The sequence below is a fragment of the Balaenoptera musculus genome, chromosome 3 (genome assembly GCF_009873245.2).
Source record: "Balaenoptera musculus isolate JJ_BM4_2016_0621 chromosome 3, mBalMus1.pri.v3, whole genome shotgun sequence".
Taxonomy (NCBI): domain Eukaryota; kingdom Metazoa; phylum Chordata; class Mammalia; order Artiodactyla; family Balaenopteridae; genus Balaenoptera; species Balaenoptera musculus.
Window position 1 is genome coordinate 48,091,020 of NC_045787.1, and position 19,961 is coordinate 48,110,980.

Consider the following 19,961-nt stretch of genomic DNA (forward strand, 5'->3'; position numbering starts at 1 on the left):
CTCTTGGTGTAAACCAGTGCTGTGGAATTCAGGATGGGAAAACAGGCTTTTGGGATGAGGGTGTTTCGCCATTCAGCGTCCTGATTCTCATTTAAGTCATCTGATTTTAATTTGTTTCTCACCTTGCCTGCCCCGTTCTTGATGCCTTGAGTTGGAGCTTCTTGGATTTTATTTTTGCAGATACTGTATCTTTGGACTCCTTTAGGAGTGGGGAAAGCAATCTAGAAGGTTCTAATTGTCCTTTATACAGATTCCCAGCTAGTTTTCCTGTTTTGAGCTCTGTGCCTCACCTCTGTCTTCTTTGTGGCCGGATGATTGCAAGGTTCTGAGAACCAAGTCTGTTTGCATTAGATTATTATTTCTCTGGCAGGCAGTTTGGTTCCAGGCTTTTCTGTTTGGCCAAGTTACTTACCACTCTTTCATTCATCTGCCATCTTCCAAAAACTCGTAGCCATCTTTACCCATGTAGTTTCTCCTCTTTTATAGACCCTGGGGGGTTATTTGTTTGCTTTTTATATTTCTTTACTCTCATTTTAGTGGGATTTCAGAGGGAGCCAGCAAATGCGTATGTTCAAAGCTAAAATTGTTTTCACAATGTCAGTATGCTTCTAGGGTAAATAACTTTTTTATAAAGATGCAATAAGGTGTGTGCAGCTGCGTAATTGGAGTAATATTATCTATTTATCTTTCTACAAAATTAAGACTGAACTCAACTATTCCTTAGGTATTTCCTTATTTTCTAGAAACATTGTTGTCTTACTCTTTCTGGCAATATCCCTTAATTTAGACTTTATAAATTTGGGGGGAGGAGTGAAACATTTTGGTAACTTCAGTTCTACAAGGTAAGAAGCTGACTTTCCTCAAGACCTGCTACTTTGATTATAAGACTTTTTCCTTAATCAGTCCTAAGTGTTTGACTTGAAACAGCACACATCTCTCTAATACTAGAGAGATTGAAGGTACTTTTTTGTTTCCACACAGTGAATGATGTTTCATGAAATTTTATGTAAAAATGACATTTTATTGCTTGAATAGCAACTGGTATGAAGGTTAGACTAAGAAGATAACATTTGGAGAGAGAAATAAAAAAAGATCTCCATTTGCATAAACATATTCTGTTCCTACAGGGAATATACTTATATAAAATTACTTAATTCTTATAGACAACATTTATAACTCATATTCTTTGAAGTTGTAAAAATGATGGAACCAGTCAGAAATAAAATTCTGTCTTTCTATCGTAGCTATTTATTTAATCGTGGTATCTTCAGCATGATCCGCCAGGGTAGATTTTGGCATACATTATCAAGGTAGAGAAATCTCATCATCTTTTTATCATGCTGCTTAAGAAATACCTTGATTTTAGAAATTAGTTCTCTGAAATACTACAGAATTCTTTTTTTGCTTTATGATTCGCTATAAATGGTCATCAACATGTGTTACAGTTGTTTCTATTTTTTGTTATGTGCTGTTGTTAAATATTTTTATAATAGAGGAAATAAATGTAAGTTATAAGTAAATAAAATTAGACCATAGAGATACCTGTCTTTGCTGATTGCATCTTCATTTCAACCACATATACTACTATAGCTTTAGTTGTATATATTAAATTTTAATAACTGGATATTTTCTTTTGTATGGTTATGCTTTGTTTTTTAAATCTTGCTTACTAGATATTAATTGCATTAAATCTGTAAAGTATCTGAGCCATTTGTTGCCAAATTAAGTACAAATTGAAGACACATGGTATAAATCAGCAGTTACTGGACTGTATTGCTTCATTGTGCCCTTAATATGTTAGTAATATTTTCACAATGCCTGTAGGCTAAAAGAAATATAAATAGCTAACTGTTCCTTTTATTAAGTAGTTCGATCCAAACAAATTAATTTGTATTCACGTCCTAATAACTTAGTATCTATTGAAAATTATACACAAAAATGTAAAGAATAATATCTTTATTTCATTCTTAAATAACCACAATTACTGATTAATGGAATGTGTATGCCTATTGGGCAACACCCAAGTTCTTAAACCTTAGAATCATATTGGATACCTCCACTTTCATCTTCTGTTCTACCTTGATTTTTTGGTAGTACTTTGGAAAGATACGAAGTCATCAAAAGGAGTGTAATGTTAAAACTGGGAACTATCTTGAACTAGTAGTTTTTGCAGTATCTGACGGATGTCATTAGGTTTCTCTGAATAATTTTAAATATTTTGTGAGTTTACTGTGGCATCTTGGGACACAGCACACAGTTTGGGGAACTCAGGTATAAATAATTGTCTTATACTAATAAGTGTTTCCTTGACTGTTTATTATTTTTCAAAATGTGTTGGAAAAAAAAATGTGTTGAAGCATTTTTTGGAAAAAATGTAGAAGCACAAAAGTAAGAAAGTATGGGAATTCAAGGTTGATCTTACATTACTAAAATCCATGAAGTACAGATTCTGATATTAAATGCATTCTTTAAAAGGTGCGAGGAGTGTACAGGTGTTTGTAAGCAAACCCTGGGAACCACTTTCAGTCTACAGGATGAGTACACTTGGCCCTGTTTTACTTTATAGATTCTAACTGTATCAGGTAGGGTTTTTCAGAAAAATAGAACCAGTTCTGTGTATATGGAGAGAGAGAGAGAGATTGAGAGAATATACACGTAGAGGCGCACATACGCGAGAAGGGGGGTGGATTTTAAGGAATTGGCTCATATGATTGCAGGGGCTAGCAATTTCTAATTTTGTAGAGCAGGCTGCAAATGAAAACTCAGGCAGGATTTCTATGTTACAGTCTTGAGGCAGGGTTTCTTCTTTCTAGGAAACCTTAGTTTTTGCTCTTAAGGCTTTCAACTGATTGAATGAAGCCTAACCCACATTATCTAGGGTAATCTCCTTTACTTAAAGTCAACTCATTGTAATCTTATCTGCAAAATACTTTCACGGCAACATCTAGACTAGTATTTGACCAAACAACTGGACCCTTAGCCTAGATGAGTGGAACAAGTCTATTTGGCTCTCAGAGTTAATTGGCTCTCAAGATTAATTAGAGTCGTTTTCTGGTTTTGCTCAAATTATTTTTTTCCAGCTCAAGGCTTGCCCCAAAATCTTATATTCCAATTCTCTGGTTTGCTGGAATTGAAGTTTAGCCATTCCTTATGAGGTTTTAGCCTTTAACAGTACTTATCCACAAGTAAATAGCATTTCACATATTTGAGATGCCTCGTGGTCTTTTTTCAGATGGACCAGCTTTTGGGAAATATGATTGAAATGTGGGTTGATCGCATGGACAATATTACCCAGCCTGAAAGAAGAAAACTTTCAGCTTTGGCTTTGCTTTCTCTTCTGCCATCTGATAATAGGTGAGGAAATGTTTTCTTAAAATTTGTTTTGTTAAAGCATCAAAATGTTAGCACTGTTTTGGCCATTGGTATTGCTGTGTGTTGCTGGGCAGTGCTGTTTTATGCATATGTATGCTAATTTTGTCAGTAGGTAATGATGTGGCAAGTGTTGGTCTAGATCTAAAAAGATGTGAGTGGAGTGGTGGGCACTGCCGTTTAACTTGGTTATGTTCATTTTACCAATTTCATTTTTGTCTGAATTCCCATTTTTTAAAATAACCAGATTTTGTTAGACTTATTTTAGTTCCTCTTTTTATATGAATATATTAAATATATAATATTTCAATGTCAGTAGCACTTCATAAAATATATTATCCTCCTGGTAATTTAAAAGTTTGTTACATAATTTTGTTGTTATTTATTTTGGATTATCTCTAAAGAAGCTTACAAGTTATTGTTTTCTCCTTACTTAGATGAAGTCATTATAATATACTTTACAGTAAAACTTTGTTAAAATTCTCATTTCTAAAAGCAAATACAAAATGCTTTGATTTTGGACATTTTTCAAAGAGTATCTTGGTTTTTGTTTTTTTTTTGCCTTTATCCCTGCCTTTGTTTGGCATCATATGCTTTTTTTGGGCTACTTTTAATTTTAAAGGCATAAAAGCAGGCCTTCTAAGACTTGATACTGTGTGAGAAGAATGATATATTAGATCTTTTTGTCTTAGGGAATTTTTAGAGCACATTTATCCTAGTGATAAATTAGTGAAGTAAGTGCAGTTAGCTTTAGAAATTCTTCTAAAAAATTTATTATTTATTTCTGGTATGGTAATTTGGATTAAGAACACAGGTAACGGTTTAGTCCTAACACCATAACAATAGATAATAATTTTTGAGCACTTACTGTTACCCAAAAACCGGATTTGCCTCTTGGTGGGTGTCGAGCCAAAAGGTAGAACCAAGTCAAAGACTGGGAGAGGGAAGGATTTATTACTTGCAACAAGTAGGAAGAGCACTGGGGATCTTTCCCAATGGAGTGTTTCCATGAACAGCAAAATTTGGGAAGTTTTAAGCTAAGGGTACATGCATATTCGTGAAGGTGCTTGGGTGTTTGACAGAGTCCAAGTTTTGGTTGATTGAAGTCATGGGGGTCAGTGAAGGTCAGCATCATCATCCCTTACGTTCCAGTTGATCTGGAGGTTGAGTGCCTAGGAGGTTTAAATTCTGCAGAACTGCTCAAGAAAGTGCTTCATGCTAGTCTTTACTATTGAAACAGAACTGTGAGTTTTTACAACTAATTTGTTATCTTTGCTCTTGCTACTTCTCTTGCTTGATAACAGTTTGTTCTTTTGTTCCCTTAAGATCATTATTACCAAGTCCTGCTCAAGGTTAAGCATTGTGGCCAGGCTTAGATCACAGAATGACTTAGGCCAAAAATGGCTTCTCTTACCTGATTCTCTTTCTCTGGGGACCCCCTACCTTATATGCTTACATTACCATATGCATTATATTTTGCTAAGTACTTTACATTTATATCTCATTTAATTTTTAAATGGTCCGCAGTTAGAGGCATGGTTGTCTTTTTATAGAGCAAAGAAATAACTTAATGTTAAATGACTTGCCTAGGATCTGGCAAGTGGCACGTCACAGGGCAGAGTTTGACCTTGGGCAGCTTGATGCCAGAGCTTGCTCTTTGAACTACCAGGTGTGCTGCTTCCCAGGTGGATGTACAGAAGACCAACATTATTTCCTCACTGTGAAGCTGAGTGGCGTCTTATTTATTTTTTGAAACCAAATTGAAGTTACCAACATTTTAACTTACTGCTCTTTCCCTTTCTCTTAGTGGAAATACACTGACTAGAGATTTATTCAGGCCTTTAAAATGGAAACGTTAAAGAACCTGTTCTTTGGCAGTAGTCAACACTGTAAACATTTTCTCAGTAAATTAATGGATGGAAAAAAAGTATTAAGGTTAATAGAGCATGTTAGAGTTTTCTGTAACATAAAGTACTGAGATTATTGAGGGAAAACTTGAAATGACACAGGTTAAAAAGTGAGAAAGATACCTAATTGTATCTAAAGCATATTTGTGTTATACTTTTTATGATAATACTGTTGCCTTCAATATTTAATTTTATGTGTGTGATTCAAAAACATTTTTGATACTTAAGTTGTGGAAATAGTTGGGTTCTGTAAAGAAAATAAAAAAGGCTTCTATAAGTCTAAAAGAATACTTAGACTGGAGCTCATGTCAGTCTGCATAAATTGAGGGACAGAATTTTATTAAGGCTTGAAATTTTCTTAAGCATTAAATTTTCAAATTTAAAAATATCATGATATCACTTATATGTGGAATCTAAAAAAATAATACAAATGAACTTATTTACAAAACAGAAATAGACTCACAGACACAGAAAGCAAACTTATGGTGGGGGTAAATTAGGAGTTGGGGATTAACATACACACTACTGTATATAAAATAAGCAACAGGGATTTACACTATGGCACAGGGAATTATATTCAATATCATGTAATAATCTATAATGGAAAAGAATCTGAAAAAATATGTATATAATCACTTTGCTATACACTAAAAACTAACACAACATTGTAAATTATACTTCAATAGAAAAATAAATTTAAAAATTTTAAAAAAGAAAGTAAAAATTATGAAGAGAAAGCTTTGTGAATGGGAAAATCAGATCTTATTTATGTTTTTAAAATGAAGTATTGAAAAATCTATTGGGCGGTAGTGAATTCATGTCATTTTAAGTACCAAGAAAGTCTTGAATAATGTAATAGAATTTTAAAGAATAATGATTTAACTTTATAGTCCTTAATGGATTAATGACTAAAGAAGCATTGATAGATACAGAAAATGTGACCATCTGAAAAACAACCAAAAAAACTTAAAAGTTTGCCACATTATCAGTGACCCATGACATAACTTAGGAAAATTTATAGTCACATGCTCTAGTGGAAGGTAACGTTGACGTTTGGGTCAGCAGTTTTATCATTTCCCATTATAACCTTTTTCTACTTATAGGTACATAGTTGATGGAGTTTGGGGAAATTTTTTCCCCCATCCACATCCCCAGTGATATTTCCTGGTTAACCTCCTACATAATAGTAATTTCCTCTTCCTGTGTTTCTTTTAGACTTTGCAGTGTAACATTTCCTTTGCCTGAAATAAGCAGGTCTAGAGAATAATGTATTGATAATGATATCTTGAATCAGGCTACCTTGGGAAATGTTATTTTCTTCTTCTTTATTATAATGGATTTTCACATGCAGAAATAACGCTTTTCTAAAACAGTTTCTCAACCACAGTACTATCGATGGTTTGGGGCCAGATGATTTTTTCATATTGGGGCTGCTGGTCATAGCAGCATATTTAGCAGCATCTGTGGCCTCTACCCACTAGATGCCAGTAGAACCTCCCACCTCCAGTTTAGAATCACTGATCTAAAAAATGACCATTTGGGAAACTATTGTATTAAGCTATCTTTTACCATGATCCACTATTTCTGATTCAGAAATCTGTTAAAGACTGTAGGCTTTAGGACCACACTCAAATTCCAGTGCCACTAGTCACTAATGACCATGGCCAAATAACTTCCCTGTGCCTAAGTTCCTTGTTTTTGAAATGAGGATACTAATAGTATCTTCCTAGTGAGAGTATTATAAAGATTAAATGAGTTTACATATTGAGGTCAAACTGTCTGGATAGATGAGGTTAGCTGTTTTTATTTTATCCCTTTCTTCCTCTCTCTCTCTTATCCATCCGTCCTTTTACTGCACTGTAAAGTTCTAAAAGCTTAAGTCTCGTGTACAAGCATTAATTTAAATTCAGGACATTTTTAGTATATTGAGTATTTGTTTATCTGTTCATTAATTCATTAAAAATATGTTAACCACATATGTCAAAGGCATGTCACCTTCAGCTTGATGATCTTTTGTAGTATTCTGCATTGTCACTTAAACTTAAGGATACATGATTTTGTCCATGTCCTCTCCAGACGTTCTTAGTATATCTTCTTGGTCACCTTCTGAACATAGTGCAGTACTTTTTTTTTTTTTTTTGTAGTTGTGCAGTACAACTGTCTTGTGTCCTTTTTGTTTTGTAGTTGGAATAATTTCAAGTTTGAATTTTTTCCCTTTCTTAGGGTCCATATTATTTATACATAAAGGGAGTAATATTTTCTTCTGCTAATTTTTATGTGAAAATAACATTATTTACATATAACTCTTTTAATGTTTTCCTCCAAAGGCATAGATTATACAAAAACTTTCATAGATGAGAATGAGAATAATCAAACTTTCCTTTGACTCTGTTGTCTGAAATAGCAATTCATCATCTAACTTAAAAGACATTTTTATAATGCAGTTCTAAGAATTTCAGATGTGAGTAAGTTCTCTGAGATTAAGCATTTTAAGAATTTTGAATTTTTTGATTTTTTTTTTTAGATTTAAGGAAGTCACTAATGGGGAATATTTTACTTAAGCTAGTTGAATAATTCAAAAGAGGTTGACAAAGCAGCAGGGTTTTTAGGTATGATGGCTTGCTTTCCAGGTGAAATTACCTTATAATAAAGTCCTCTTGGTATCAGATATACTACACAGGTTTGGGTTGGACACTTAGTACCTCTCCACAGTTCTCTTCTATCTCAAAAATAGTATATATTATGATCAGCATTTGGAAATTTATTATTCTGTATAAATTTTCTAAGATAATTTTCTAAGTCATTTTACAGCTTTTAAAACAGGCTAGTAGAATCAAGGTAACAGGTTCCAAAGAGTAGTATTTTGTTATAGTTTAAATATAGTTAAATAAAAGACAGTTTAGAATTTTTGAATTGTGGATGTGTTGTTTTACCAGAATTATGTTTGGTTTAAACTGACCATTCCTAAGTGAGTATTTAATGTGACAGAATTTTATATTCATCCTTTAAAATTAGGATGCATCTTTTACTCCTAGGTCATGTATTCTTATTTAGCATTTTACATTATTTTCTTTTATCTGTAAATTCTTAACCTAATATTTTAGTAGCTTTACTACAGTAAAAATTAGTTCTTAATTTTTTACGTCTTTCACAAGAAAAACGTCTTAGAAACATCTTTTGTGTGTATGTGTGTGGTAACAGCTTGATAAGGATGTAATTCATAGACCGTACAATTCACCCATTTAAAGTGTACAATTCAGTACTCTTTAGCATATCCATAGCGTTGTGCATCCATCATCACAATCGGTTTTAGAACATTTCGTCACCTCCAGAAGGAACCATGTACTCTTCAGCAGTCCTTATTCACTCATCCCCGTCCCCAGCCTCTCTCTTGCTTTCCCCCCCACATTCTTTTTTCCTACTGAAAGTGTCTATTCTGAATTTGTTGGTGCTTAAGGAAAGCAGCTTTGCCCATAATTCATTGTGCCCTGGATTTATGACACCAACTTGTATTTGGCCGATCAGGAACGAGGCCAAACTGCATTTCTCTTGGGTCTCTTCAGTTGATAAGTGGCACTTAACTGATTTCTTTCATATAATCTTTAACAGGAATTCATAAGTTGCATCAGTTATGCCACAAGAGATGGGCACCTCTGAAAAGATTTGTCAGATTCCTGTCCTGTTTTAACCAGAGTTTTTGGAAAACCCTGGGGAAAGATGGAAATTCACCATCAATCTGAGACTGCATTTAAGTTTTTACAGTATTAACTGGAAAAAACAAGATTCCAACATGGCACCCTATAGACCTCCACAGATAATATCATTGACCTGATGAGCACTGTGAGTCATTGCCATAGGCAGATGTTCCTTGATGGGGCCTCGAAGGCCAAAAAAAGGACGTTGCTGAATCTGTTACTGAAAAGAACAGGCACCAGGCCTTGATAACACTCTATAATTCCATGGCATTTTGGTGCCTTGAAAGCCTGACAGGTGTAAATTTGTCATGATACTTGTGGTCTTGAAGCAATGTTTGAACTCGTTCCAGTGGCATGAAAATTGCTTTCTGTTATCCCTGCAAGTACTGCTGCCATGCTACCTACCGGTTGCAAACTCTGGAGTACTGATATGCTTAAGGAGAAGGCAAGATAAATCCTCATACAGACCAAACATAAGTGCTAGTGTTGTTGTCTTCTCCATTAATGGGGGAAGGATTCCATGGTGCAAGTTTCGAAATCCATCCCTTCTCAACTGAAGTACTGCATCCTGGGTTTTGATTTCATACAGCTCTTGCCAAAAGAGGACCTTCCAATGGGAAATGCAATTGCTACATTGTTTTTTTAAAAAATTTATTTGTTTATTTATTGGCTGCATTGGGTCTTCATTGCTGTGCGCAGGTCCTCTCTAGTTGCGGCAAGTGGGGGCCACTCTTCGTTGCGGTGCGCGGGCTTCTCATTGCGGTGGCCTCCCTTGTTGCAGAGCACAGGCTCTAGGCATGCGGGCTTCAGCAGTTGTAGCACACAGGCTCAGTAGTTGTGGCACGCGGGCTCTAGAGCACAGGCTCAGCAGCTGTGGTGCACAGGCTTAGTTGCTCTGCGGCATGTGGGATCCTCCCGGACCAGGGCTCAAACCCGTGTCCCCTGCATTGGCAGGTGGATTCTTAACCACTGCACCACCAGGGAAGCCCAATGATTGCTACATTGTTGAAAGCTGCACAGAATCCACACAAGTAATGCTTCATTTCACTAACATTCGCAATATGAGGTGATATATCTTGTTTTTAAAACATTAGGATTGGTGGCCTCTTTTCATGAGCTTCTGAGTTCATCATGTTGCTTAAGATCTTTCTTCATGAAGGATTTGTTTTTTTAACCTGTAACACCATCTGGGCCTGGTATTTTGGGGGATGGTAGCTTTTTGATAACTTTCTCAATTTCTTCCATTGTTACTGGTCTGTTAGGTTCTCTCATCTAGAGTCAGTTTTGGTAACTGGGTTTCCCATTGCCACTGGCTCCCGGCTCCACGCCTGGTAACCCCCGCCTGCAGGTTGGTGAGCCTGCTAGCCAGCACTGGTGCAGGCGCAGACCTTAATCGACCTCAGAGCATGGGGTGGAGCGTCGGAAAGATTATTTCATTACCAGGAATGTTCTCTAAATACTTTGACCAATGAGGCATAAAACTACTTTATTTTAATTACATTCCAGCTACCTGTTTGCTTTCTAATATCCTAATGTTAATGAGTAGTAGTGGAACAGTATGAGGATAAGTGTGGTTTTTGTATTTGCGGGGTAACAGTCAAGTGAAGAGGACAGAGTTAAAGAATTATAGAACTACAGAATACAAATGATAACAGTTGACACGGATACTGTGCAGCTGCCCGATTAGGGCATTAATGCAGTACAGAAGGACTTTCCTGAAGAAATGTTTGCTGCGATACGAAGAGGAGAAATTAACTCTAGTTCGTTGAGAGAAATTAACTCCAGTTAATTGAGTTGAGAGAGAATGAGTATTCCAAACAGGCAGAACAACCTGGGCAAAGGCTCTGTAGCTGGAGGGGTGAGGGCGCCTTCAGGAAACTGAAAGAAGGCCAGTGTGGCAGCCATTAGAGCGAAGGGAGTAAGAGCAATAAAGCTGGAGAGCTAGGCTGAGAATAGAGCATAAATCCTAGGAAAGTAAGGCCTTCAAGGGAGAGTCAGTTTTATTCTCTGAGATGAATCAGGCAGTTACTAGTTTTCACCTAGCAATACGGTTACGGATAATTTACTCATTGTAAATTTGCTGCTGCCCAACTTATCACATACTGAAAATGTTAGAATTCAGGTCTTTAATTTTTGATCTAGTGTTTGCTTGCATGTTTGCTGCCAGCATTCATTCTTGGCTTATTCATTCATTTATTTCTTCAATAAACATTACGAAATACAAATGCCTCCATAGTAGACCCTGGGTGCTTTAAAATGTAGGTTTTAATATTTTTCAGATACGGCAAGGCCAACAGATCAGGGACAATTGCCATTGAAACTGTTTGTTACTCACAGTTCCCAAGAGGAAGGAGCATACCACACCACACAGAACCACATGGGGTAACACCAGGGTTGGTCAAGAGACAGAGGGAGAGAGGGGGAAATGTGGGCAAGAGCCTTTATTGCGCTTTCTGTGGGAAGGGATGGGAAAGCAAGGGTAAGCCGGTTTAGGATTGGCAAGTTCGAGTAATTTTAGGAGGCTACAGGGTGTAGGGACTGTCATGAGTTGTCTGGTACCTGGCCCTAGGTTAGTTAGGAGAAGGGAGATAGTGGCATGGAGTGTAAGAGCTTGATAGTTGGAGTAAGGGCTCTGGATCAGTTAGTTTGTGTATGAAATATGTGCTCAAATGCAGCCATTTTCTATCTCTCGGAATTGGCTAACCCTAAGAGGGCCAGTCTTTCCAGGTTAAGCAAGGTCCCATCTGTCAAAGCATCAGCATACAGAAAATAGAAAGGCATAATCAATACACTGAGTATTAATTGTCTCTTGTTCTTAGCACCATGACTAACACATAGTAGGTGCACAGTAAGTTAATTGAATGAATTTAATAAATATTTACACTGTGATCGTGTGTTATTTTTTCTCCCACTTAAATAACATTTTTTTCTGAACATCTAAATGTTCAGAAATGTTTATGCCTGAAAAATTAAGCTAATTTGATCTCTCAATTTGTCAGTCCTAGTTGGAAGTAAAGCATACTTTTTGGTCAGTCTTTTAAAAAGTGCACTTTTTGAGGTAAATAGATCATTGTTTAATTTTGTCATATTAACACACCATAAAAAGGTGTTCACATTTAGCAGCCCTTTAAGAGGGGTGTTTTTATGTATACTCTGATTTGTAGTATTGTTGCAAATTAGGAGTTCTTCGAATGGGGCTACTTTAGGCATACTTTTAATCTGTTTATTAAAGTCAACATATAAATATATATATATCAGGTTGGCCAAAAAGTTCATTTGGGTTTTCTATAAGATCTACGGAAAACCCGAAGTTTTTGGCCAACCCTACACACGCACGCACACACACACACACACACACACACACACACACGTGTATTTATACATACATACATATATATATATATATATATATTTATTTATTTTATATCTGACTGTTCAATACCCTTTGCAAAAAAAAAAAGGTGTGGAATGAATTTAGATGTATTACTTTGAAAAGTATGTGTCATTTAAATTTAAATTGGTCATTTGAGCATTAAATATAGTTTTATAAATTTAGAGAGGAGGGAGTGTGAGATTGTGGGATTTGGAATTGAATTTTTGTTCATACACTTGGGAAGTCACTTGGTTTCTTGGAATATCAGTTTACTGTAATGAATAATAAACAATTTATAGTGTTCTACAATGCTACAGTTAAAAAAATACATGCACAGGTTATACAAAGTATAGTTAAAGAAATTCCCAAGGCATTTAATAATAAACATTCAGTAAATACTGACAGCCCTTTTGCATCATTTGTTGTTTCCATGATAATGATGGTTAATTTTGGAATGAAAAGTCATTAGTGAACACATTTGTTTACATATATTATGTGCCATAATTTTTTTAAAAGATGAGAGATTTTGAGACATTATTTCTAAAGTGAATTAGTTATGAATTACCTTTTGTTTTCAATAAAGTAGATTAGAGCAATGGGTAATTTCAAACTACAGATTCCTATACATTGTATAGGTATGATTTTATAAGTGGGTTTCTGTAAGTAGGTTGAGATGGTATTGGAAGTCAAGTTGCCACTGAAAAGCTATGCTGTGTATGTGTGTCAAACTCCTGTGTCCCCTCTGGAGAAGAGATAGGAGAAGCCAATCTGAGAGGACTGATGGAAAGCATTTTATTCTTTACTTTTTGTGTGTACTTGATAGGCAAGATGATCAAGCCTTGGCTGAGCTATTTCAGTGTGCCATACAGTATTCTAGGTACAGAATCAGAGTGACAGAAGGCACCCTTAGTGATTATTCTGCCCTTTAGGTGAATGATCACTCCCTCCTCTTTTCCATCAAATACTTACTGAATGTCTGTGGAATGCTAAATAGTGAGATTACTGTGGGGAAAACGGACATAGTCCTTGCATAGTCTAGGGTTTTTGTTTTATGGTGTTTGCTCTTATTATTGTTGTTTTTTCCCCTGAAGATTTAGCTTGAACTGATTTCTAACCTAGTTAGAACCTAGTATATATCCTAGTATTATCTGATTATATACTGATTTGTGGAAAGGGGCAGTGAGGTGTCAAGGGGGGAGGTTGTTTAGAATATTTATTTTGCCAGAGTTGACCACGCAATGAATAATCCTCCTTGGGTGTATTGAATGATGACTATTTCTCTTTCTCTCATTGTTATGTAGGGAAAATAGAAACACATAAAAGAGTACTTTGAGGATTCAGGACCTCAGCTGTTGAGGTTCTGCTCCTCATCTCCTTTTGAATATATGTTTTACTAATGGGATAGATACATTTAGATTTCCAAAAGAATAATCTTTGGATTATTAACGTTTTCCTTTGCATCTAACCTAATGCAATTTGCAGTAATTATTGGTTCAAATCATTTCAGTCTAACTGGGGAAAAACCCCTCTATAATGCAGCCTTTAATGTTTTTATTTTTTTGATTAGGCTATGCACATGTATCTTTTGGTAACAGAAGCTGGAGGGTGTAGACAAGATGGTTTAGGAAGATGAACAGTTGGTGCCATAATTGCATGTTCACTGAGTAGTTTTGTGAAAGAAAGAGGTAAATTATTAATTCCTGGGCTTGGTGATTTTTTTATTGAAGGGTTATAATCATTTATAAGACTTTCTTTTTAAAGCCGAACGTCAACTTGTTCTTCTGGCAGATCCTTTGTAAACCCAGTGTCACCCTCCGCCCAAAAGTTCGGTAGTTTTGGAAGTATTTTGAAGTGTTTCTATCCTCTCACCTTAGAATTTGAATGGAAAGAGTCCATTTTGGTTTTCATTTCCAATACAAATTCACTTTACCCTTGAAACATACAGCAGAACTAAAGTGCCCCTACCTTCCTTTCTAATATCAAGCCTGGGATACTGATACAACAAACATTCAGCAATATTTTTTTTTTTTTTAAATCTTCATCCTTCCTGTTTTTAAATTTATTTATTTATTTATTTATTTATGGCTGTGTTGGGTCTTCGTTTCTGTGCGAGGGCTTTCTCTAGTTGCGGCAAGTGGGGGCCACTCTTCATCGCGGTGTGCAGGCCTCTCACTGTTGCAGCCTCTCTTGTTGCGGAGCACAGGCTCCAGATGCGCAGGCTCAGTAGCTGTGGCTCACGGGCCCAGTTGCTCCGCGGCATATGGGATCTTCCCAGACCAGGGCTCGAACCCGTGTCCCCTGCATTGGCAGGCAGATTCTCAACCACTGCGCCACCAGGGAAGCCCCTCAGCAATATTTTTGAAGTTTCTATCATGTGCCAGGGCACCATGCTGTGCATTCAGTTTACACATTATTATTCAGTGCAGCCTGGCTTCTTAGAACAACAACAACTTATGTCTTCCGTCTCCTGTCCTAATTGCTTAGGAGAGTTCTGAATGCTTGTGACTTTGGGACTACACTCTTAATGCTCTCCTCACATCTAGGACCAGCACTGTGTCTACAAATTAGATAAGGGCTTCTGGCAAACTTTTGATAATGTGGCAGTCATCTTATAGACCATGGGTAATGTTAACTAATCACCAACCATTGTATGGCATTAAGCTTCTTTTAAACAGATAACCCAAGAAAGCAATACTGTGAGTGAATAGGATTGCTTTGAAGTTTCAGGACCTTAAACTGTTTAATGAGAATAAGAGAAGATTCTGATTGAGAATGAGGTATTGATTGGGTCTAGGCCCTGAAGCAATATAGAAACATAATTTTTACAGAGTAGCTAGTTTCAACAAGGGGGTAAAAACTAAGGAATAGAAAAAGTCCTTCGACTTTTTCTATCATGAATCCTGTGTACTTTCTGATTTTTCCTGTGTAGGTAAATACTTTCATAGCTTGAGGAGCATCTTACTTTTTGGGATTCTTTTCCTTGGGCTTCTGCTTTTACTCTAAGAGTCTCAGAGAGAAAAAGACACAGTGTGATGGAGAGGAAAGCTAAATTTAGCTTGAGATGCATGCTCTACCTACTATTTGTGTGACATTGGACCACTTTTTCCTCTCCGGGCCTCAGTTTTCAACAGTGAGGCATTTGAAACTAGTACCTGTGGGTCATTATTAGGTTAAATTGGAGAATGTATATTTAATGCCTATTAAAGTGTAATGCATATGACTGCTCAATAAATTGTTACCAAACAGGTCTGGCTGCTCACCACTCAAAAATCAATACTCAAGAGGCAAGTGTTGGTAGAAATGGAAAACATTGCTTTTAACCAGAAAGCTGGCAATCTGGGGGGAAGGCGGCCTTGTGTCCCAAAACCAACTCTGAAGTTTCTGCTTGGCCATGAAAGTTTTTAAAGAGAAAAAGGGGAAGTAATCTCAGTTAATCATTGAGATTCGGGGTCAGAGTCATCACCATCTTTCCCTGCTTGCCAGCTTGTCGGCTTCTTGTGATCTTTCTTTAGATGCTATCTTGTTCACACAGTTTGCTGGTAAGATTACTGAAGGGGAAGCTGGGAAAGAGATCTGGTCATCTGTTAATTATTTATTCTTCATTTCTACTTCTTTGATCTATGAAAAGAACCAACAGGTTAAGCAGGGTATTGTGTGATCAAAAGATTTGAAAGGTGTGCTAGGGCTGGAGATGAGTAAAGCATGGGGGTGCCAGGTTTAAGGTTAGTGACCATATAGCTCTGCTAAAGTGACAAAAGGGGCCTCCTGCAGAGAGCTCTTTCCTGCCAAAAGCTGCTTACAAAATGATTGAGTGTTACTCTATCAATCATTGCTACTATCTATCAAGTAACGCTGCTACCACTATTAATGTTACTACATGCGTCATTTTGACCAAGTGTGTGAGGGTACCATCTTAGGCTTTCCTGAGGCTTTCCCTCATTTACTGTGAGTTCTTCCCCCATTCAGTCTGTCCAGATGTGACCAATGCCACCATTTGAGGAAAGACTCTTATCTCCCTGCACCTATTTCATGCACATCCCTTGGGCACACATGCGAGCACTTAACTCATTATTCTTTTCATTATTGTTGTTGCCTCCATTTCGCTTTTCAGGAATTGGCAGGTATTTCAACCCAGGAAGAAGCTTTTGTTGACTACTCTTTACAAAGTGATTGTATAGAGTTGACCTTCAGTTTGTATTTGCTACTCTTAACATTCCTCAGTGATGGCCCTTAAACCCCCTTATCTATTATAGACCAGAGAGAAATGTTTGGAATTCAGTCTGTAGGTTGAAGGGAAACTGGAGAAAGAGGGTAGAGGGTAAAGTTTGAGGTAGTTAAAGGTACAGTTTTATTGGCTCACGATATCATTTGCTATCCTTTGATATGTCTTTATTTATCTCTCAGTTTTTCATTTGTCAAAACTCTTTCCAGTTTCTATGTCTAAAAGTGATTTCTGCCTCCTTGAAATTTTTTGACTGAATCATGCATCTTTTATCTTGGATTACTTGTCTATTTCTACTTTCTGTATTTTACCTCCTGGGCATTTTAGAAGTTAGGCCCATGTGTTGAGATATAGTGAAGGGCTTAAAGGTCCAGACTCTGGAGGCACACTGGGTAGATGTGAATTCTCGCTCTTAAAATTCACTGTGTGACCTTGAGCAAAGTACTTAACCTGTCTCTGTCTCTTTCCTTATCTATAAAATGGAACTAAACTGTTGGATTATTTTGTATGTTGAGTGAGCTAATATGTTTAAAATACTTAGAGCAATGCCTGGGAAGTAGTATATGCTCAGTAAATAAATTTTGCCTGTGATGATGATAATGTTGTACACATTTTTTTCCCTCTGTTTAACACTAAACATAGGATACTTGCTTACAGAATACCTTACATGGTCAGGAAGGATACTGTTAAAATGAGTATCTCAATTGAACATTTATTCTCTCTCAGGGTATCTTGAGCTGCTTGAGATCAGGGACCAAGATTTTGTTTATCTTTAGTATCCTTATAGTCTAGCACAATGCCTGACACATAGTAGGCTCCCAGTAATGGTATTGAATTGGATATATTTGATGGAGGTGAGATAACCAATGCACTATGCTCCTCTCGGTCTTGGATACTTCTGAACACCCAATTACTCTTGTCAGAAACTTCCCACGTTTAATCCATCACCAAAGCTGTTGACTAGACCTATAAATGTATCTCAGATCCATAGCCTCCATTTCCACTTCCACTATCTTTATATAAGCTATCTTACTCTTCTTCCTGGACTACTGCTTTAGTCTCATAAACTGATCTCATATCTCCTCCAAGTCGTATTTCACAGAGAAGAAGACAGAACCATTTTTTTAAAAGGAAAAGTGATCTTTTCCCTCTCCTACTTGAGAACTCTTCAGTGGCTTCCACGGAGTAACTTGTCCTACAGGGTCTGCCAAAATTTTGGCGTACTCCTTGAGTCTTATCTCAACCTACTCAGTCATTCTGCACCAGTCTTGCTGGCTAGTCTCTCTGTGTTTGGACTATGCTAAGCTTCTTTGACAAGAATTTTGACAAATTCTGTAAATTGGCATGCTTTTCAGTACCTTCAAAGCACTCTCTCTTTTTTTTATTGAACTATAGTTAATTTACAATATTGTGTTAGTTTCAGGTGTACAGCTTCAAATTCTTTTCCATTATAGGTTATTACAAGATATTGAATATAGTTCCCTGTGCTATACAGTAAATCCTTGTTATTTATCTATTTTACATATAGTGGTGTATCTATTTAATCCCATACTCCTAATTTATCCCTCAGCCCCCCTCTTTCCCCTTTGGTATTCATAAGTTTGTTTTCTGTGTCTTTGAGACTGTTTGTTTTGTGAATAAGTTCATTTTTATCATTTTTAGATTCCACATATAAGTGATATCTTTATAATACTTGTCTTTCTCTGTCTGACTTACTTCATTTAGTATGATAATCTCTAGGTCCATCCATGTTGCTGCAAATGGTAATAGTTCATTCTTTTTTACGGCTGAGTAATATTCCGTTGTGTGTGTGTCTCTCTGTGTGTGTGTGTGTGTGTGTAGTGTGTGTACACACACACTACACACACATACCCCACATCTTCTTTATCCATTCATCTGTTGATGTACACTTAGATTGCTTCCATGTCTTGGCTACTGTGAATAGTGCTGTTATGAACATTGGAGTGCATGTATCTTTTCAAATTAGAGTTTTCATCTTTTCCCAGGAGTGGGATTGCTGGATCATATGGTAGCTCTATTTTTAGTTTTTTAAGGAACATCCATACTGTTCTCAACAGTGGCTGCACCAATATACATTCCCACCAACAGTGTAGGAGGGTTCCCTGTTCTCCATTCAAAGTACTCTTTGTTTTTCCCTTGTAAAACTGGTCATGATTGTAAATCAAACAAGTGTTTGTCTAGCAGTTTTTTATATGTATTTTGTTTTTTACCCACAAATATTTATATTTGTATTTGAAAATAAAAGGACTTAAAAACTTATTTAATTGACAGAGTAAATTTGACTTTTTTTGGGGGGGTATACACTACTATAAATTTTCACACATGTAGATTTGTGAAAACATCACCACAATTAGAATACAAGGAGCAATTTTATCACCTGAGGAAACTCCCTTTTGCTATATGCTTTAGGGAAGTCATCCTCCCCTTGACCCTTAACTCCTGGCAACCACTGATCTGTTCTCTTTCACTATAATTTTGTCTTTTTGAGAATGTCATATAAATGGAATCAGGCAGTATATATCCTTTTGAAACATAATGTCTTTTAAGTCCATCCAAGCTATTGTGTATGTTATTAGAATGTTCTTATTTTATTGCTGAGTAGTATTCCATTGTATGGATGTACCACTTCAGCCATTGAAGGACATTTGGGTATCTAGCACTTTTTTTTTTTTTTTTTTTGGGCCACACTGTGGGGCATGTAGGATCTTAGTTCCCCGACCAGGAATTGAACCTGCACCCCCTGCATTGGAAGGCGGAGTCTTAACCACTGGACCACCAGGGAAGTCCTTCTAGTACATTTTAATGACTTTCTCAGTAAATTCCATGAGCATGACAGCCTGGACTTGTTAGCATGTGTCCTCTCTCTGTCTTCCCGTCTCTTATTCTCTCTGTCTCTATGTGTGTGTATACAGACATTACACACATGCACCAACACACACACACCAACCATACATGGTGCTTTATTTTTGAACCATTTGCGTAAATTGCATCAGTCATGGCCTTTTGCTCCTAAATACTTAAGCTTTTAGTCGTCGTGTCTTTGTAGTCTCTTTTACACTGTAATGTCATTTCCTGAGTCTTTCTCACTTATGACTAACATTTTTGAAAAATACAATTCTACTCTGTCTCCTTCTCTCCCTTTCTTCCTCCCTTACTCTCTCCCAGAATGTTCCTCATTTGGGGTTTGTCTGATATTTCCTCATGATTAGATCCAGGTTAATCATCCCTGTTTGGAATATTACATAAGCGATGTGTTCTTCTTGAAATATCACATCTAGCAGTATGTGGTGTCTACCTGCTTCTCATTAATCATGTCAATTCTGGTCAAGGTGTTGTCCGATTTCGCTGCTGTGTGATACTTTTTTTTTGTTTTT

General features: G+C 36.6%; 1 protein-coding gene and 1 pseudogene across 3 annotated transcripts in view; one reads left to right on the forward strand and one right to left on the reverse strand.

Moving 5' to 3' along the window:
- IPO11 (importin 11) overlaps positions 1–19,961 on the forward strand; it is a 203,517-nt gene that overhangs the window by 127,283 nt on the left and 56,273 nt on the right. For all 3 annotated transcript variants that reach the window (XR_005019404.1, XM_036848210.1, XM_036848211.1), the window contains one exon: positions 3,233–3,354. Coding sequence is in view for 2 of the 3 variants with exons in the window: in XM_036848210.1 (XP_036704105.1) it covers positions 3,233–3,354 (122 nt within the window). In the remaining variant the exon portion in view is untranslated. The remainder of the gene's footprint in view (positions 1–3,232; positions 3,355–19,961) is intronic.
- Positions 8,868–10,104, reverse strand: LOC118893062 (annotated as a pseudogene).